General features: G+C 36.8%; 2 protein-coding genes across 2 annotated transcripts; one reads left to right on the top strand and one right to left on the bottom strand.

The window, feature by feature from the left end:
* Window positions 1-6,564: 6,564 nt before the first annotated feature.
* Window positions 6,565-8,157, bottom strand: K441DRAFT_650190 (HET-domain-containing protein). The gene is made up of 2 exons (XM_067646996.1): window positions 7,220-8,157; window positions 6,565-7,165 (listed from the first exon to the last, which is right to left on the bottom strand). Exons 1-2 carry the CDS (start codon window positions 8,077-8,079, stop codon window positions 6,892-6,894), a joined length of 1,134 nt encoding a protein of 377 aa, XP_067510243.1. The 5' UTR covers window positions 8,080-8,157; the 3' UTR covers window positions 6,565-6,891.
* Window positions 8,158-20,327: 12,170 nt separating this feature from the next.
* On the top strand, window positions 20,328-20,531 carry K441DRAFT_531138 (uncharacterized protein; the record flags this gene model as incomplete). The annotated part of the gene is made up of 1 exon (XM_067642193.1): window positions 20,328-20,531. A coding segment is annotated over one exon (204 nt), but the record flags the coding sequence as incomplete, so codon positions are not given.
* Between the last annotated feature and the right edge of the window lie 1,775 nt (window positions 20,532-22,306).

Here is a 22,306-nt window from a genome sequence, read left to right as displayed (position 1 = left end):
GAAATAATAACGGTAAAGTTTATGGTGCGGTGCTATAAGGTAGAAGGTTAGTAGAAGAAAAGGTGCGGACGTTAATTAAAGGTAAATATCTACGCTGCCGATTTTATTAAATTAGCTCACTAACAAATAATCGCTGCTATAACTCACCTTAGTAAAAATTAACCACTTTATATACGCTTATTTATAACGCGCAAATCCTTTATAGTTAAGTTACTACTAATTAAATTAAGTGGGCGCCGTCTAGTTAACTTGCGAAGTAATATTAATATAGAATTACTGCTTGGCTAAGGTGCTAAAGAAGGGTTATAAGCGGATATTGGGCTTACTTAGTAAGCGGATTTCTTACTTTTAAAGTACGTAGATATATCCTTTTATTTTCTCTTACTATAAGGCGGACCTAATATTAGCTAAAAGGCTTAAGGTATAGTAGCCTAAGGAGAATAGATAATATCTAGTTAAGAGGATTATAAGACACTTAAACTAAATAGCTAATATAATATAGGTTCTATAGGTTATAGAAGCTTTAAATACAAACCTTAGTATCCCCTTAGATAAGAATCTAATAGACTATTTAAATACGTATATAGAGATTAACACTTAATACCTAGATATTAATTAGAGCTCTGCCCTAGTCTTAGTTAAGTTAATAAATAAGTAAAACGCCAAGGAATATTAAATACTAACGTGCTAAAGCTGCGTTATATCTAAAACCGAGGGTAGAGATTAGGCACTAGGCTGTAGGTTCTAAGCTACGCTTAGTTTAGAGAGCGGAGATTAAATATTAGACTATAAATTCTAAGCCGCACCCAATTTAGAAGGCGGGGATTAAATATTAGTACGCGAATTCTAAACTGCGCCTAGTTTAGAAGGCGGAGATTAAGTATTAGCCTGCAAACCCTAAGCCTTAGAGTTTCCTAGGAGCGGAGATTTAGTATTATAACTTAAATCCTAAGCCCCAGGATTTAAGAGGAGCGGAGATCTAATACTACGTTGCGAATTCTGAATTTCTGGATTTCCTACTACCTAGGAACTAGTGCTATACTATAGATCTTAAACTTTGGAATTTTTTGTAATTGGAGATTTAGTGCTATATTACGAATATTAAACCTTAGGCTTATCTAAAAGTTAAGACTTAGTATTATACTATAAGTTCTAATACTTAAACTGCCCTAAGGATTCGGATTTAATACTGCGCTATAGGCTTTAATATCTGGATTACTCTAAGGGCTAAATATCTAGCTATTAAGAATACTGCAATAGAGTAGTATATGTAGTTTAGGACTAGTTTACTTATAGGTTTTAGGTTAATATAAGCTAAGATATTTAAGACTTAGTTATATCCGTTTATAAGCTAGATACTAATAATAGCTATAAGGGCGGTAATACTTTAGTTTATAGCAGTTAATTAAGACCAGCACTCTTTATAGTTAATGCACTAACGAGTCCCCTTTAACTTACTAACGGTAGAGGTGTCTGTAATAAGCTTCTAGATATAATAACACGTCTACTAGATTATAACGCAGCCTATAAAACACTAGTACTAAAGTATCGCGTTTCTTTCTTATAAATAAAGCGGATAAGTGCGTCTATTTTATCTCCTAGGAAGCTATAATCCTATTTAGGTAATATCCGCTTAAGGCCCTTATAAGTTAGTGGAGGTTAGATATAGAGCATGCGGATTTAATTATTGGATATAATATAACTGGAAATTAGACTCTAAACTATATCCTAATATATTATATTAAGCCATCCTTTAATTTACTTCTTAACACTTATAAATAGATCCTCTAAGTACTTACTCTTTGCAATCTTCTTAGTATATAGTGCGATAATATTATACTCCTTATAAGCCTATAACAAATTATCGCAATTAGAGCAATAGCATAAACCTCTAGATAATGGACTCGTCTCCTTATACGGCTTAAGTAGAATATTGCGTAGATATTTAGTAGCTTTATTCGCGAGCTTATATAATATATCTAGAAGTACCGCCCGTTTCTCTATATTAGTCTTCACCCTCTTCTATTTTTCTATATATTTAATCGGCAAGGCTAATAATATTATATTCTTATTAAGTATTTAATCCTCCTCCTCCTAAGCAGATACCTGCAAGATAATATTACTGTTAATTATAACAAATAAAGCTAGATTGCTGGCGAAATCCGCTACCCTATCCTCTTATATCGCTATCCTAGTAGTAATAAAGTTACGGCCGAGTCGGGTAGATAAAGGGGCTATAGGTTTTTAAGACTTTTGCTTTAGCGGTGCAATATCCGCAAAAGCGCCCTTATACCAGTCTTTAATAAGGATAATTATATATCCAGTAATACCGTTACGTCTAATAGCCCGTCCGAATTGCTGTAATATTATATTTAGGCTTTTATTAGGATAATAACCGTATATAATAGAACGGATAATATTTAGAATATCCGTACTATAGGCTAGGGCGTCTAATGTAATAAGAATACGGGTAGGTAAGTCTTCTATATAAAAATTTTGATACTCCCTGCTCTTATTACATTTTAATAATATTACATAATAACTCCGTACTGCTATTTTAGCCTACTTAATAGTATAGCCCTTAGTTATAAGCTACAAACGGATAGTATTTATATACCTATAGATATAGTTTTTAGTATAAAGAAAGATTATCATCTTAGAAATTAATTCGGGACTTAAAACCTTTCGCCTTTTTGGCTATATAATACCTCCTATTAAATATTAGATCCGCCCAACTAATTAATAAATAAAGGTAGCGGATATTTAACTAGGAGATGCGGATATCCTACTAGGAGCTATAGGCGTTTAGCTAGATAATGCGGATATCTAGCCAAGGGTCGCGGATATATAATCCTCCTCTACTACTGCCTCCTTAAATGCCTCTTTAATAATAAAGAATAGTGCCTTATAATTATTCTTATCCCTCCTCTTAATATAGCCCCTAATAATGGATAGGTCAGGCTAATTAATATCCATTTATTTAAGATCTGTTATACTTTAATAAAACCCCGTTAGCTTTATTACCTTTATATACGTCTCCTTATTAAGTATTATAGTATATATAAACCACGGCACTATTAAACTAAGCAGTAATTACACCTTAAAGAGCTATATGTAATAGGGCCGGAAGCTCTTACCCTAATTAGCAACTAAATAATACTTATTAATTATAACTAAGGAAACATGCGAGCGAAAAGTGGGCTAAGTAAGATATAGTGGAACCGTTTACTTAACAGCAACTCTAGTAATACTAGAATATGCATAAACTAACCTACCTTAATATATTTTAGGATATCCGTATATACTTTTATTACCTCTGTATATATAAATACGGGATTTATTTCTAGAATAGCCCGTATCTTTAATAGCTGCTCCTCTCTAATTACGTTTAAAGGTAATATAATAATAGTAATAGAAGCTCGAATTAGTAATGGAATCGCCTATATTATTATACTCTTACCCTATAATATCTTCGCCGCTAGGAACAAGTCCCTCTACCTATATATTACCCATCTTAACACCTTAATTTAACTAGGTCGTCCGCTATATAAATATAAAAGCTTAATAGCTCTATCTATTACGCTTAACTGTTCGTCTTTACTTGCCTCCTATAAGGCTAGAAGCTTATCTTATATATCCTATAACCGCCTCTCTGCTAGGGACGTAAGATTCTCCCGTGTATAATTATCTAGCTCCTATAAGCTCTATAAGACCTATTAGCGTTTCTGTTTAACTATAGGCTTCTAACCTTAATGTCTAGCGGGTTTCTTTAGAGCTATAGTAGGTTTTTTATATAGATATAACGCCTAGTAGTAGTAGAGGCACTCCGGGCTAAGGGAGGATATTTTTAAGGAAGGACCTAACTATAGCACCTACTAGGTATTGTAATGGCTTTAAGTAGTAGATATCTATATATCTATATAGTTTTATTAATATTAGCAAACTATTTAATAAGATAAATATATTCTTAGGTTTTTAATAACGCGTTTTTTAACTTTAATAAAATTAATATTAGGACTAAGTAATAGTCGTATTATAAAATTCATACTATTTAAAAGCCCTAAGTCTTAAAAATAATATATAAACTTTTGGTAATAATAACGCGTTATATAAATAAATAAATTAGATATCCGTAATCTCCGTTTTGTGGATTTTATTTAGGATTTTAATAAAACTCGCCAAACGCCCTTAGACGTGATTTTGCAATTCGGAAGACGGCGTAGGTTATTCCGACGCTAGCTAAAAAATCACGTCTGAGCTCGCTGAGGTAAAGTAGCTCATTTGAATAAGGAAACTTAGTAAATTACTATATCAAAAATCTAGACGATTTTATCAATTATATATGATTCTACAGCCTCAAATCGAGACTTGGCAAATTTTGATTTTGGTGTGCATTGAGTGGGACCGTGCACGGAGGGGGGAGAACCCGTATTGTCGCCACCATCACCACCACCCTCCACGAGCCCGCTCCAAGAACGCCCATCATCAGAATACGCTGCTGCCACTCCTCCCCCTCCTACCTCAACCGATACACCTACCCAGCCGTCGCCCTCCTCTCCTCGCCTAGTTTCTCCTGTCCGTCCCTCATACGCCGCCGTTGCGTCTCGCCCTTACCCAACGTCACCATCACCGCCATCGAAGCCTCGTCAATCTTTAGCCTCCACACCGCCAGCACCAACAACTACACTGCGTACTTCTAGAGCCTCCCCGCCGGCACCAGCGACTACTCCATCACGGCGCCGCTCACCACATACATCGTCGCCTGTCCTCTCCATACACGACCTAGAACGCCGATTCCAAAACAAGTCGAGCCCCCTTTACGACCAGCACCTGTATCACTCTACACGAAATCCCCCCAACACTAGTCTTACACGACTTTTGCACGCTATCGCAGACCTCATCGGATCTTATAACACAAACTACATCGTTAAACACGACCATTATCCTTCTATATGGTATTAGCGAAGCACGAACCGCACATGCGGTTTTCGTTTATTTAGGCTTATAGGAGATTACGTTGGGATCTGGAAGAACCACTATTAAACTAAGTTAGAGCAAAAAGGTACTCTGACTTGCTATATTTCAACGGCATCGTATTACTTTCCTTTATTTCCTATGTTGATCACAGCGTTAAATAAAGGAGAAATAGCTCTCATAGTTGGCTACTGAATTGGAGCTGGTATAATTCGTGTCAGTTTACTCTAGTTAGCGCTCAGTAACGGCCCATACCCAAGTTAGACGGTGCATGGCCATAATAGAACATACATACATATATACATACATACATATATACATACATACATATATACATACATACATATATACATACATACATACATATGTTTTCGTGGCGTGCACTTTGAAAGTCCCTTAAAAAGGACACGTTGTCGATAAGTAAGGCTGGTTCGGGTGCCCGTAATGGGGCACCCGACACTTAATCAAATTTGGTTTAGCGGACGATGAACCCTAGTCTAAAGCGAGCAGCTGCAAAAAGCCAGCACTTGGTGTACCCACGATATTGATGAGTACCCACACCCATAATGGAAGGGAGTATCCAAAATGGGGAGTACTCCTGATAGTGAGGAGTACCCACGATAATGAGGAGTACCTATGACAATGAGGAGTACCCGCGATAAAGGGGAGTGCCCACAAGTGGCAGTGCCCACGGTAACGGGGAGTACCCATGATGTTAGGGAGTACCCACAATGGTGGGTACCCATGATAGTTGGGAGTAACGGGGAGTGCCTGCAGCGATATGCCTTTGGCCGGTTCATGCTATTTAATTAATATTTAACGTCCATCCCTGCGTGGCGGAAAACCCTACGTGCCGGAACGACTTCATGGTTTGGGGGTCTTAAATCTCCACCACATAAATATATAAAGTTATAATCAGTTTGCTATTAGTCTTTGGCTATTTCTCTATAAGGGCTCGACTTACGTTCTGAAAAATATTATGGTTTGGTTATGCTAATCGATTATCCCGAAGACGGTGTCAAAAGCCGCTTTAGCTATTCCCCCCTGCTTTATAATAACTATTGGCTTGACTCTAAATATCGGGACTATAACACAAAGCTCCTATTAAGAAAGAATATAGCTCTAAAGTTTAAAGACATAGAAGCGTGAGGCAACCTTTATGCCGGATTTATCCGGATAAAGTAGGAGGAGGTACACAATACGCCAAGCATCTTATTAAGCGAAGGAGGTGCTTATATAATATCACATTTACACTTAACGTGTTCCACCACTCATCCGGCCACACCAGTCATCCGGCCACCCCACCAGCACCAAGACGCGTCTTCGTACCAAAACAATAATGTCGTTAATTCGGAACTCTAAATCACCCCGAAAAGAGGGTAGACTACTTCTTGCTAAACAAACCGTTCAAAATAATAGAATTTTAAGTATTCGTAGGGCTGCAACGTGGTAGGGTGGCCGGATGACTGGTGTGGCCGGATGATACGGTAAATCAATCTTTTTGTCACGTAAAGCGTAGTGCTTAAAAGTCATATGGAGTGTGGCGTTCTTCTAGAAGTTTCCACAGCAGCCACGTATCGAGTTTCTGCACGGAGCTGCCACTCAGTCGTTCCAATCCCCCTATCCCCATCTCAAAGTACTACGGTCCCGGGCCAAATAATTGTACTAGTGGGGTACGAAGGTTATGCTTTAGGAGCGACCGCGCCAGTAATTAAAGCCCTTGCGGAGGCCTCCCTGCCAGGAGAGCCTCGAATATACGGTGCCACATCAAAACGCAGTGGACTCCCTCTGTTATCGTGTATATAGACGATGCTCGAAAGAATGGAAGGCCCAAAGTTAACAGGATCTCAATCCGTCGGAAGAGAAAGCCTTCGAAACGTTTTTGAACTAACGTTAGACCCGTCATCTTTATTTTAACTATCGCAGATCTTCCCAATCACAGTCCTTTCCCCAGTGCTCTTCTGATCCACAATTGACACAGCGATTAGAGTTCATCCTCCGATCACGGGCTTTGGAAACTGTGTCCGAGTTTGCATGGCAGTCTTTGAGTAGATGCCGATTATCGCATCTATAGCACTTGAGTCCCGATTTCCCTCTAAAAGTGCCGGAATTCCCAAAGCCAAGCCAGTGTGTCTTCTCTTGCCTGACATTCCCTCGACTAGCGAATTTTGGATCGGAAACAAATTGTACTCTAAGTTTTAGTTAGCTTTTAGTGCTGGGTTTGAAAAGGATATGGAACTTATACTCGTTAACTTTTTTGTTAACAGCTTCTTGAAGCCGCTGAATCGCATTCTCCTGCCCCTCTCCATAGATAATCGGTAGGAAGACACCGAAAATGCCGAACAATGAGTATGCCTTGTCTTCTTTGCGATAAGTCTCACGACTTGCTGCCCACGACATTCGCTCGGCGACGCTGAAATCAGGTAACGGACTCCCTCGAAGGGCATTGACTGGAATTCCTGTTATCTCGCAGATATGACGTTCTAAGGAGGCCTTGTTGCCTAGTAGCTTCCCTTCCTCTGAGAAGAAGTCCACTGATGCCGGCGCAATAAGCTCTTGAAGGGTCCAGCCTCGAGTAAACCACTCGCTTTTCCGAAATATCAATTCCCAGGGCTCGTTGGACCCGTCGGTCGAATCGGAGCGAGGTCGCGAAACATCTGGTAAATAAACGTAGCATTTAGTCGCATCCCGGTACCAGCGAAACATCGAGTTGATAGCCTCTGTGAGCTCAGTGCTATTCGATTTATCGATACAGCAGGTGTCTACCCAAAAGTAATGCAACTTGTCGCGCTTCGTCTGTTCTCCACAGAACCGTATCTTGCTATAGCCAGCCTTGCTTTTGCCAGTGCTATTTAATAGATCTGCAAATGTGACCTCCTCCGCTCCCCACCTGTGCGAAAGTATTGCATACTTGGGTATATCGCTCTCAAAGAACTCGGTCAGGCTAAAATCACCATCGTTCATATATTGTAGTAGACGCATTATTCGACTAGGTTCGAGGATCGCAGGAGGAAAGATTCTTGGTAGCTGTTGAGCCGTCGAAGTAGCATAGATGCAGAGTGAGGTGAAGGTTTGGGAGAAGATGTCGGGTTGAAGCTGGCACATTCAGCTGAGCGGCAGCCTCGGGGCAATGGCATTGTTATGCATCACTGCACCGCGCGAGACCTGCCAATCACACGATCCTCTGCATTGACAATGCAGCTGTCTCGATTGCTGAGCCGCAAGTGGTGCTTATCAAGAGCATGAATGGTTTGTCTCTGGTCCCAGAGTGACTAATATCGCTGCCTCAAGGTATGCTGCTTGGCTAATGATTATGGTTCAAGATTTTGTTTGCGATTCTCGTGGCTGGGCCAACTAAGTTACACCAAGTATTTCATATTACTAAGCTAGATATGGCGCACCTGGTGCACCACACACTCCAGCCACTCTTGGCCTTTGTGCCTAAGGCTGAACAATTGAAATTACGGTGTAAATATTGCGGTGTGATTTTGCACTAACCAAAATCGTCACTCGCTTCGATTCGAGGTACAGATCTGCGTGTCATGCATGAATTTACACGCTATAGCAGCCATAAGGCTGATAACTATCTCCCGCATAGTAATAAGGCTTAAAAGCTCGGATAAAACAACCTTATAAGTATTAGGCGTAGTAGGAGCTTAGTAGTAGGGCTGTAGTAAAGAGGGTCTATTACGCTATAAAAGGAGACTCTTTACAAATCAGGTGTAAGGACGACCATACGAATATGATTTTTTAGTTAGAGGGATTTAGGGTGTCTAAGAGTAGCCACGGAAAACAACTTTTAAAAATTATATAAGATATTATAGTATACACAGATTTTAAGATGCTTAAAGTCAAAGTACCTATTATTTTTCCCGGCACGTAGGGTTTTCCGGCACGCAGGGATAGACGTTATATCGCTTTATTTTTATAAATTAGAAAATAGATACTTTAATTATAATGTATCTCTCAGCTAAGTTATAGTAATTACTAGAGATCTCTGTAAGAGTCTTTACTATAGTTAATTTTGGGCCATCCTAAAGAGAAATATCCCTTAGGATGCCCTACCTAAACCATATACTAGTTTAGTCTTAGCAAATCACCTTAGTCGCACGATTTTCTAGCTCGTTAAAATATACTGGCGTTTTCTTAACTAATGTAGGATAGAACTTTTCCTTTAAAGTAGTTAGTAGTCCGTATAGTAATAGAGAGAAGAGGGCCTACCAGATCTTGTGGGTTTAGAGGCCATAAAGGTTAATCTATAGACGTATAGGTATAAAATCGACCGTTACGCCGTATTAGGATATAGCAATCTGCGTTATAGTCTCGCTTTAATCTATTAGCCTTTTGTAAAAAGGTCTCCTTTTACTTTTAAAAATTCTCGTTTATGGCTCGCTTTGACCTTAGTAGTGACCTTTACTTTAAATATATTACCGTAGTAGTAGATAATTAATGGCTTATTAGCGTTTTGTGGGGTAACTAGGGTGCGAGTTAGCTCTAAATTGCATATTAATAAGGTGGGAATATTGAGAATAAATATAGAATCCACCCCTTAATATTGGCCTAAGTTTTAACTAAAAATAAGATCTTGTTTTAAGAACTGGATCCAATTCTAAAAACTATATTTTAATTCTAAAGGCTATTTCCTAATTCTGGGTCCTAGACGTACTAAACATGACTAAAAAGATATAGTATTAAGCCGATTCTAGAGACTAGATCCTAATTCCGGTTTTAGGATATAGGCCAATTAACAATTATAAAAGGGGTGTAATTTTAAAGACTAGATCCGGTTCTAGGAACGGGATTTAGTTTTTAGGAAATAGGCTAATTAACTGCTGTAAAAAGAGGTTGCCTATATCTGTATTTGGTATATTAGGTTTAGCTTATTTTAGAATTAGCTATGTAATTAATTATAGGCATATATACGACCAACCTAATAATTAACCCGCTTTCGCAGCTATACCTTACCTAGCGCCTTTAGCATTACTACATTAGAGCCTCACTCTATTTAAGCCTTAGGTATTATAGAATAAACTAAAGCTAATAATTATAATTAGTGTCGGTATACTCGCTTTATTAACGTGCACGAATATCACTTATAGTGGTACGTATGCGGTATTAAAGTTAGTAGTTAATTAATGTCTAGAAATAGGGGTTTGCTCTAAGGTTAGATTAGCTAGTCTCGCTTTATGGTTTTATAACCACGTTATATAACTAACATTCCGATACTAGAGCAACTCTAAGAAAAAGGCTAATCTATACTTTAAAGCTAAGTCTGTTTCTAGACTATTTATAGCATATACGTAATAGCTAAAGATCTAATTAATACGTAATAGTTTCCACGCTCCTCTTATAGGTCCGTAATTATATAACTAGTATTACGGCTTATATTAATACCTCTAAATAAAAGCTTATAGAATGCTATATTACAAGGACACTAAGCTAAAAAAAAGAAGGAGAAGGATTGTTAGGGGTAGTAGGTTAATATATCGCGAGGGCCGCTAAGGCGCTAGTGGTAAGTAAGCCAATAGCGATTTTCTATCCCGGGGATAGAAAATCCTGATTGGCTGGTTAAATTCAGGGTCCGCAGAATATGGCGGGTGGTGTGCCCTAGCACTGTCACAACCTAAAAACCACCTTCTATTACTTCTTACGCTCTACCTAACCTACAGCCTATATATTGACCTAGTTTGTGTTAATAAGTCGCTATAGGGCGACGTAAGGCTTCCCCTTGGTTATCGCGTCTGTAGGGTTAGCTTTACTATTAATCCATTTAACCTCTATAATTTGCTAACGTTTATAGGCTTATCGCAGGCACATTATATTAATTATTAATCGCTTCTCTTATGTGGTTCTAAGTTGTACGAGATAGTTGTATAGCGACTTAGAATTGGTGTAAAGCATAAGTGGGAGGTTGATCTGTAGGACCTTGTCTACTATAGACTTAATGGCGATGGCGATATTAAAGCTATAAGCTATTCCGTAGAGTTTAGAAGCCAGAACGCTTCTAGTGACTCTTTTATACTTAATTAAGCTCCAATAGATAACGTTGGCCTTTTTAGTTGCGTTAGCTAGTACAATAATGTAGCTAATTTACGAAGAGAGGTCCTTGTTATTGGTAAAGGAAGCGTCTGTAAAGACTAAGAGCTATAGGGTCTTAGCCTCTAATTTAATAAACTTAAGACCTCTATATAAGTTCTAAATCTACCAACTTAGGCGCTTATTTAACTCCTTCGTATTTACCTCTTTAGGATTAGTTACCTGGGTAGTAAAGGATAAGTTAAATAAAGCCTTTAGTTAACAGACTAAGGTAATATAGGCTTCTCTAGCGCGTTAAGCAATATACTAGTCCTTTAGCGTAAGTAGGCCGCGCGTAATTTCTCTAGAGCTAGTGCTGTTTGCTAGCGTAATATTAACCACACTAAGGTTCTTATACTGGCGCTTTTACGTTAGCGTAATACTCTTATCTTATACTAATTAAATAAGTCCTCTATTAAACTTAACTAGTATATTAGTAGTTAGTTGCTCTCGCTCCTTAGCTATAAATTTAGCCTTATATAGTTCGCTTTATTTAGCCTCTATAAAGGTGTTATCTATAAGGAATAGCGTATTATTAGTCTGTAAGCCGATAATTCCAAAAGGTTTATTGCTGTAAAGTAAGCAAGGGTCGTATATAGACTAGTCCATTCGCAGCTAATTGACGTAGTATAAATGGTAGGTCTTAAACCAGTGGTTTCCAGCTTTAGGCACTCTATAAAGTGGCTTTATAACCTTTAGAACGGAGTCCTTATTAATTCCCAATTGTTTATTTAGCTCGTGTAGTAGTTATACATAGAACTTGCGGTTTAGGTTTGTAGTAGACTGGATATAGGCTTATAAGATGTCTTAGAGGTAGAGTTATATCTGTGGTAGCGTAGCAGCAATATAGAGAATTAGCCGCTAGCTAACTTGTTAAATTGTTAGTAACTAAGTAAGGACTAGCTCTTTCTCTAAATTATTATAGGCCTGTATAATAAGTCGTGATTTCTTAAAGGCTTTATCGGTTCCCTTATTCTTAATCTTATTAACAAACCGTGAATTAAAGAGTCTAACCCCCTTTGGCATATTATATAGCTTAATGATCTTAAAGACGCCTTTCTTAAGTAGGCCTATAACCTCCTTTTGCCGTAAAGCACTAAACTAGGTGTTGCCATTGTTCTATAAGTAAATAGTAGTGTTAGCTATATCTGCGGTATTATTATCTTGTAAGTAGATAGCGATATCAGCCATATCTATAATATTACCCGTAAGGGCATCTATGTCTATTATAGCGTCCGTAACAGCCGTGTTTGCGACAGCTGTAAGCAATAGGTATTTACGGGGGCGACCTCTGCCTCGCTTTAGCGGTAGCTGTGGTTCAGCTTTAGGTAACGATTAAGGTTTAGCTGGTATAGGTACTAGTTTAGCTGATTTAATAGACTCTTGTAGTTTAACTAAGTCTTATAGGTCTAGTAGGTAAGATTTTACGACCGTGAAGCGGAAGGTTGTAGGCCTATTTAGTAGCTTTATGGTGTAGGTTTTACCGTTAACGGTAAGTAGTATATATGGCCCGTCCCAATAACCGCTTTAGCTAGTGTTGCCTTCTCTCTAAACTAAGACAGGCGAACTAGGTAGGAGGCCGTAAATAGCGTTAGTTCGTTGTCTATTTCGCGTATTAAGAGCGTTAGCGATCTATTGTTTAGCTTAAAGCTTCTAGATTTCTACCATTGCTTTCTTAATAGCCGCAGCTCGCTATACAACTAAAGGTAATAGTGCGTCTAATTTAACCATTTGGGGTAGGCTCCAAAGACTAGGAGTGTAGGGACTAGGCCTTCTAGGCTAGCCGTGTCATTAATAGCTTTAAAAGCTATTTATAGGGCTATCTCCTTACTAATTTTAGGGATTTCAGATATAATGATTTAGTAGGCTCGTCGTAGCAGACTATAGTAGCGCTCTACCATTCTAATGGAATTGTGTAATTCGACTAGAACTAACTTTATAGTTACTCCTATAGTAGCAGCGTAGTGCTTAAACTCCTTACTAACAAAGTTCTTCTTAGCGTCTGTGGTAATTAAGTCTAGTAGTCCTAAATAGCTATTAATCTAGCACATTTATAAAACGTCCTAAGTATACTTGGCGCTAATATCCCGTAGCTATCTGCCAGTTTAAAATTAAGTTACTTTGTTGACTACGTATAGTAGGGGGGAGCCGCTAATATATATAATGTCGACGATAATATTGTAGTTAAAATTAACGTCGTCTTATAAGGTAAAGCGAAATCTACTTAGAGATTTGCTAAACTTCTAGCAGTAGTAGCAGAGTCTAGTTAGCTCTTTAATAGCGGATCTATTAGTATTATAGCCGTAGCCAGTCTTATTAAGAAGCTTTTATAATTTATTAACTAATAGGTAACTAAATCGACGGTATAGACGTCGTAGCTCTACGTTAGTTAAGTAGCAAGGGTTCGCGTTAAAGAACTTAACTAGATAAGACTATAAAGAGAAGCTCTATATAAGAAACGGGTGGCTAAATCGTCTAACTACTGGCACCTTTTTAGTGCGAGTAATAATAACGTCCTTTAGGTTATCGTATTTAATATAGAGTCTATTTATATCTGCTAAGTAAAGTAGGAAAGGAGTATCTGCTTTAATAATATGGAATTATACCTTGCCTATAGGGCTGTTGACGTCTATAGTTCTAATAGACATAGAGGCTTTAATCCCAAATTAGATAGTTACTTAGCCCTTAGTTAACGTGTTAAGACTTATAGACTTATCTACGGCCTATAGGGCTTAAAATTGGCCGTAGCCAGCTATAGACTTACGCGAAGCATCTATATTAATTATAATTCCTATAAAGACCGTCGAGGTATATTATAACGCTATAGTTGTGGTCGTATTATAGGCGAATGGGTTAGTCTCTATATAAGGTTTTGTGGTAGACTCTGTAGTAAGTTTTAAAGCCATAAGTAGGTATATATAAGCCTTATTAGCTAGCTCTACGCTTATAGAGGTTGTTTTCTCTATAGTAAGTGTTCTAAAGGTGGTAATATAGGCAGAACTATCGTTAGGTTCTCCGGCATTACTCCTAGAGTCGTTAGTGTCTTATATATAGGCTTTAAAGTTTAAGTTATCCTCTTTATCTCTTTTATAGGCGGCGACGTATTATTTAAAGTGGTTATTAAAGTTGCCCTTATTGCGGCCCTTAATATTAATAAAACGTCTCTTATAGTCGTCTCTAGATTAATTATACTCCTCCTCTATATATTTTTACGAACGGCAGTCCTTCTTCTTGCAGACGTAGCATTTGGCCTTTAGTCCGCCGTTAGTTCTATAGGGGTGATTGCTGCCGTAGCGATTGGTGTTTTGGTCTTAATTTTGGTTATTTTAATAGTAACATTAATCCGTAAAAAAGGTTTGGTAAGACGATCTTATTAAGGCTTATAGGGGGTGTTCTTTTTCCTACGCAATAATAGAGGATTGTAGCTTACTAATTAACTAAGAGAGGTCTTCTAAGGGGTTAGAGACAGTAATACGGTATGCTAGCACTCCCTAGCAAGCAGTAACCAACTTGTTTATAAGAATGCGGTTCGTATAAAAGTCTAGGTATAGTCTATAACGTTGCTTTAGTAGTTTATCTATAAGTAGTTAGAAGTTCTAATAAATTGACTTATTAGGGTTCTCGTCCATAACTCCTTAGAGGGTTATACTATTCTACTCCGTAAGGTTCTTATAGTAGTATTCTAGCCCTTTAAAGAACTATTATATATAATTGCAGGCTTTCGTAAAAGGTTTTAACTCAAGGTTGCTGTTATAGTAGTGGTCCTAAGTAAGCCCTTTTAGCATACTAGGGAATGCCACTACGTAGCCTTCTAGTGGTAAGCTAGATCTCTTATAAATGTTATAAAAGATAGTTAGCTTAAAGTTAAAGCTGTTATTAACTCCATTGTACTTTTGGTCGTCTATATAGATCTTTGTAATTATAGCTACCTCCTTACTATATCTAGGTCCTTACTCCGCACTAGGCACGGCTGGTTTAGGTAGTGTATATATTTATAGCTACTACGGCTGCTGCTCTCTTAGCTATAGCAGTTGGTCGATAAGAGTATGGATTTAGTTATAGTTGGAGGATTAAGGACCGGAAGGGGTAGTAGGGGTAGCGGGGGTAGCAATCGGAGTAGCTAGCAGTGCAGCAACCGGAGTAGCTAATGGTACGGCAGCTAGGATAGCTAGTAAAGTTAGTGGAGTAGCTAGTAGTAGGGCTAGAGGTGTAGCAAGCTTGTCTAAGGTTGAATTAAGTTAGTCTTACAGAGTTGTTATAATTATTGGTTTTACCTCTACAAGGGCCGCGATAAGCTCCTTATCCATCCATTTATAAAACTCTTCTTTATTAGCGACGTCCGTTAGCACCTTGCCAAGGGAGTATCTCTTATCTTACTTAGTAATATATACTCTTCTCTTAACTAGGTATTAACGGATTCCCATTCTAGTATTAGATTATACTTATTTAAAGGTCTCTAGCGTAAAGTTCTTAAAGTCTTCCTAAAATACTGTCCACAGTGTAAAGTCTATAAGGTTAGATCGTGTATATAGGTGCATCTTGGTCTCTATATACTCCGTTAGGTTATTATCTATAGCCGTCTCTAAGTTAATTCCGTAGCTGTATTTAGTAATTCTTTCCTTTTAGTTAATTTCTATATTGTCGTGTCTTTATATATAAGGGTAGGTATAAGGGTAGGTATAAGGGTTGTCGTTAATTTAAAGAAGTTAAGGTTTAAAGTGAGAATGTAAAGGTGTATACGTGTCCTATTAACGAATTTACAGTTCTTAGAAACTATAGATGATTCTTAGTAAAGATACGGTCCTTTAGGCGATCTAACACGTCAACAGTTAAGTTAATACGTAGTTTTAAGCTTTAAGGGTCCTCTAGGCGATTTAACGCGTTAACAGTTAAGCTAATGCGTGGTTTTGAGCTTTAAGGGTAACGTAGCTCTCTCTAAGTAAAGGTACGATTCTCTAGGCAATTTGACGCATCAGCAAGCTGATACGTAGTCTTAAGCTTTGAGGGTAACGTAGTTTTCTCCTTTAACTAAAATAGGGTGATAGCTCTGCAATCTAACGCGTTAGCAGTTAAGCTAATGCGTGGTTTCGAGCTTTGCTATTACGTATTTCCTAATCTATACGTCTACTGATTAGTGTTGGTATACTCGCTTTATTAACGTGTATGAATATTACTTGTAGTGGTACGTATGCGGTGTTGAAGTTAGTAGTTAATTAATGTCTAGAAATAGGGGTTTGCTCCAAGGTCAGATTAGCTAGTCTCGCTTTATGGTCTTATAACCACGTCATATAACTAACATTCCGACAATTAGTTATAGACTAATAAATACTGCCTATAGCTTTCTAATAATACTAGAATCCTATATACGTACTGCATTTTTAGCCTATATGACTAGAGACTGTAAGCGGTGTCCCCGCACTTTAGGTTATTATGGCTTAATATTTAACTAAGCCCCGCGAAGCCTTAGTCTAAGCCATGTTAAATCGGCTTAACTTTTTCGCGCCTAATCTGCAATCCTCGCGTTCCGCTTACACTCTACTACCTTTCTTATACTTTTCTTCCTCATTACATCCTTATTTCAAGACGCGTGACGTATCCTTAACCTCCTTATACTTATTTAATTCTTTACTATTATACCGTCCGTTATATATTAAATGCGTAGGTTAAGGCGAGTAAGATTATAGAATATTAAGAAGAGTTAAGTAATTGATTAAAACTATCTAAGTTAGAGGTTAGGGTAAAAGGTTAACAATAACCGAGTTACGCGATGTATATAATGTAATATTGGGTGAAAACAACATTATATCCTAGCCTTTTTAATATCCCCTCCTTACCTACCTACCGGCCTACTACGCCGGCCCTTCTAACGTAGCTCTTAGCACGTTCGCCTATAATAGCAAATCTCTAAATTAGAGATAATTAAAACGAAGCCTATTAGGGAAGGATTAAATATAATTTATTTAACTTAATATATTAGGATCTAGGCATTCTTAGCTCTTTAGACTTATTATACTAGATTTTAGGAGATTGTAGTTACCTAAAGTTTATATAGCTTAGTTTAAACTAGATTCTACACCTGTTTTGTATTACTTATAGTAATATCTAAATATATAACTAATAGTGCGGATGCGTTGTCTTACTATTTATTACTACTTCGGTCTTTAACCTTAGCCTCGTTTATATCTACTCTTTATTTTACAATATTAGCGCTTAGGCTATTGAATTCGTGTACCTAATATATTATAGTAATAAAAGTACTTTAACACCACGCTATTATTTAATGCTTGACTTAGTTTAGTAAGACGATTACTAAGAGATCTACTTCTAAGGCGGTAAAATCTTAGCGGCGCGGTTAGAAGGGGAAGCCGATTTTATAAGCGGCTATAGTGTTAAGTTAAACGGCTTAATAGTCTCGGTGTCTAAGAGAGTAAGTATAAGGACTAATATTTTTAGTTTTAGCTTAAATTGCAATTCTAAAGGCTAGATACTAATTCCGGTTTAGTATATAAGCTAATTAACTACTATAAAAAGGGCGCAATTCTAAAAACCGGATCCGGTTCTAAACTAGATCCTATTTTTAGGAATAGGTCGATTAACCGCTATAAAAGGAGGTTAACTATATCTATATTTAGTATATTAGGTTTAGCTTATTTTAGGACTAGCCACGTAATTATTTATAGGCGCTTATATAACTAACCCTATAGTTAACCCGCTTAGGCCCTCTAGCCTCGCTATCTAAAAGCCTTATACTATTAGGAAAAAATTTACTAGCATTTTTATAGCATTTGGCAGCATTTAGCAGCCAAATGCGCATTCCGCGCACTATAACGTATAGCGTATAGTATTAACTAAGGTGCGGCATACTACTGCATTTAATAATATAGTGTGGTATACTATTGTATTTAATAATGCAGTGCGGTATACTGCTGTATTTAATAATACAGTGTAACTAATTACGCATTTTATCCTCCTTACGCATTCTATATATAATGCCCTCCTTATATATTCTATATATAATGCCCTCCTTATATATTCTATATATAATGCCCTTCTCGCGCATTCTATATATTTTACTTACTTTAAGTAATAAATAAGTATTACTCTTTCTACGTAGTTGGTGCAAAATAAATTATATTATTTTAGATAATTTAATATAATATAGTAATGGTTCTCTTTTACCTACCTACCTACTAACCTATCTACCTACCTACCTACCTACCTACCTATTTACCTACCTACCTACCTATCTACCTACCTACCTGCCTACTTGCCTGCCTATTTATCTACTTACCTATCTATACCTACCTATCTATGTCACCTTAATTCGATTAATTAATCGAATCGTTTATTGTATTTGCTAGCTGGTTGTTTAAACGGTTATTGTGTGGCGATAACGACGGTTATCTAGCTTTGGCGACGGTTATTTGGCTCTAGCGACAGTCGTCTAGCTCTAACGACGGTCGTCTAGCTCTAACGGTCGTTTAGCTCTAACAGTTATCTAGCTCTAGCGACGGTTATCTAGCTCCGGCGATGGTCGTCCAACTTTAACGACGGTTGTCTAGCTTTAATAACGGTTATCTAGCTTTAACGGTCGTCTAGCTCTAGCGACGGTTGTCTAGCTCCGGCGATAGCTATCTGCTAGCTATTATTCTAGTGTCTTCCTAGGTAGGGAGGATATAAGAAAGGGTAAAAAATAAGGTGGCTACCTAGGTATATATAGGGGGTATACTTAGTAAAGGTATATGTAAAGGCTATTGGGAATATAGCAGGGACCTAATGCAGAGCTTTATGTAGAGCCTCCGTATATAGAGCTTCGCGTAAAGCCTTATATAGAGCCTTTATACGTAGAGCTTTATATAGAGCTTTATATAGAGCTTTATATAGAACTTTATATAGAGCTTTATACAGAACTTTATATAGAGCTTTATATAAAGCTTTATATAGAGCCTTATATAGAACTTTATACAGAGCCTTATATAGAACTTTGTGTAGAGCCTTATATAGAACTTTATACAGAGCCTTATATAGAACTTTATATAGAGCCTTATATAGAACTTTATATAGAGTTTTATATAGAACTTTATACAGAGCCTTATATAGAACTTTATATAGAGCCTTATATAGAACTTTATATAAAGCTTTATATAGAGCTTTATATAGAGCTTCGCGTAAAGCTCTGTGCGGAACTTTATTTAGAACTTTAAACTTTATATAGAACTTTAGGAAAAAATTACTAGTATCTAATTTTACTTCTCTGCCATTTTAGCATTTTCTAGCATTTAGTAGCTAAATGCTAATACTTAATTATAAATGCGGCATTTGGCGCTAAATGCTAGTACTTAGTAATAAATGCCGCATTTAGCTGCTAAATGCTAGAAAATGCTAAAATGGCAGAAAAGTAAAATTAGATACTAGTAAATTTTTCCCTAACAACATTATAGAATAAATTAAAACTAATAGGCATAACTAGAAAACGCTACCTCCTTATACTTTTAGGTCATTATAGCTTAGTATTTAACTAAGCCCTATAAAGCCTTAGTCTAAGCCTTATTAGATTAGCTTAACTTTTCTATACCTAATTTTTAATCCTCCCTATATTTACTTATACCTTACTTCCTTCCTTATACTTTTCTCCCTAGTTATTTCCTTATTATAAGACGCGCCCAATATATCCTTGACCTCCCTATACTTACTTATATCTCTGCTATTATACCGTCTACCTCTTTAATCTCCCCTCCTTATCTACCTACCCGCCTTCTATGTCGGCCCTCCTAACGTAGCTTTTAGCGCGTTTACCCGCAATAGCAAATCTCTCCTAATTAGAGATAATTAAAACGAAACTTATTAACGAAGGACTAAATAATTTTCGCGATTTATTTAACTTAATATATTAGGATCTAGATATCTCTAGCTCTTTAGACGCGTTACATTAAATAGGTAATAAAGGTAACTATTAATTTACCTAGTATAAGCTCTATCTAACGCTCGTAGAACTAAAGAATATTTTACTTAATCTAATACTAGCTTTATAGAGCCTTCCCGCTTCTTATTTATTACTAGCTAACGGTAGTAGCAAAAGCCTTCTTATTAATCTATTAATACTTAATTTAGTAGTCGGTTCTAACGACTTCGATATTAAGCGGTTCCTACTTCTTTTAAATACGATTATTTGGATTAAACCTAATAAGGTTATCTAGGAAAAGGTATACGCTACTGTTATAGAGTCTACGTCTTCCCCCTAACCGCTACTATTTTATATTTAAACCCTAAATATATGTAATATAAGCAGCTTCGCCAACTCGTCTAAATATAGGAAATACGTAGATAATGTTCTAAAGGAGGAGCTAGGCCCTCTTTATATAGGGATTCCTAGCTTATATAGGGCATTCTTTAGGGAAGTAGAAGGTCTTAAAGAGGTAAGCGCTATTATTTTTAAGAAATATAAGGAAGGGGACAATCCACTATATACTGAGGGCGGCTAGCGTAACTGGCCTAAAAGCGTAGAGCAAGATAATGTCCTAAAGTGGTTTAATAACCTAATTAGATTATTTTTAGGCCTCGCTAAGGAGTATAGGTCCGCCCTAAAGATATAATAAAAGCTTATCGTTTATACTAAGCAGCCCTTATAAGGGTCTATAGCAAAGCAAAAGCTAAATATTAGTTTTGTAGATAATCTAATAGCTAGCAAAAGCTCTTAATGCTGTTAGTCGTATATACTTATACTAGGAGAGCTAAAGAGTAATTTAAAAACTGATATACCTTTACAGGCATAGTTTAATTTAAGGAAATATATAAAAGAAGTCTTTACCGCTTAGAATACTTATTACTTTATATTGGTTACACAAGGGGGATATTACATAGCTACGGTTCGTAGATAGTATGATGATTGTTTTATATTCTTCTTAAAGAAAGGGGTGAGGAACTTAAGGTTCCTTACTACGCTAGTGCCGCGGCGGCACGTGATGGCAACTTGCCGCACGTAACGGCAACTTGCTATACGTGACGGTAATATGCCTTATATGGTAACCATTTACCTTTATTCCCAACACTAGCAACTCTTCTTTTATGGTTGCTATCTATATATATATACCGCTTAACTAGCGGAACAAAAATTAATCCTCCTTACTTACTATTGCCATTATAATATAAGTCTCGCTATCCTAAAATTTGCCTTTTAGCATATAGTGCTTTCTTGCTTATAAGTTATGGGTAGGTATCTTATTAGTAGGGCCGCTAAGGCGCTAGCGGTAAGCGAGCTAATAGCAATTTTCTATCCCGGGGATGGAAAATCCTAATTGGCTAGTTTAAGTTAGGGTCTGCAGAATCTAACTAATTAGATAACTTTAACCGCCGGTTAAAGTTCCTAGATATCTTAAGACCTTACGTAACTAAGAAATTTCTAAGGACTCCCTTTTAACCTAACCTTTAACTCGTATATATAGAGTATTTATATTAATAAACGTCTCTAGTGCCTTATTTGGGTTCGCCTTTGTCATTATATCTACTAGGTTATCTTGGCCATTAATCCATTAAATCTTAAAGAGTTTTTAACGCTCGTAGGATTGCTAAAGTGCCATAATATTAATTATAAGGCGCTTCTCCTTTATGGTACTAAGCTTAACTAAATACTCGTAGAGGGAAAATGAATTGGTATATATAATTATAGGGATAACGGGAAGTTTAAGTTAATCTATAATTATCTTTAGGGTAGTTCCAATTGCAATTGCTATATTAACTCTGCTAACTATTCTATATATCTCTAACACTAAAACACTTTAGGTAACGCGCTTACTCTTAGTTAAGCTCTAATAGATAAGATTACTATAAATTATAAAGTTATTCTCTCTAGTGAATTTGTTTGTAATAATAATCTTATATCCTAACTAGGAGCTAAAATCTTTATTATTTATAAACGATTTATTAATAAATATAAAGAGCTTAGCGGTAGGAAGATTAATAGGCATATAGAGTAGTCCCTAATTAAGATGGTTTATTTACTAGAAAAGACGTTTATTTAGGGCAAGAACGTCGTCCTTAGTTAGTTCCTAGTATTAGGCGGTAATAGAGAGATTAAATAAAGCCTTAGGTTAACAGATAGAAGCAATATAAGCTCCGCGAGCGCATTACTCCACGTATCCTTACTTTAGGGAATTAACGTTAATAACGTCGATTTTTTTACCTTAACCCTTCTGGCGTAAAGTAATGGAATCCTTATTTAGGGAGAGAATATATCCATTAAAGAGTAATAGTGTTATTA

This window comes from Cenococcum geophilum, assembly GCF_001692895.1.
Source record: "Cenococcum geophilum 1.58 unplaced genomic scaffold K441scaffold_1, whole genome shotgun sequence".
NCBI lineage: Eukaryota > Fungi > Ascomycota > Dothideomycetes > Gloniales > Gloniaceae > Cenococcum > Cenococcum geophilum.
This window is presented reverse-complemented; position numbering and strand designations above follow the sequence as displayed.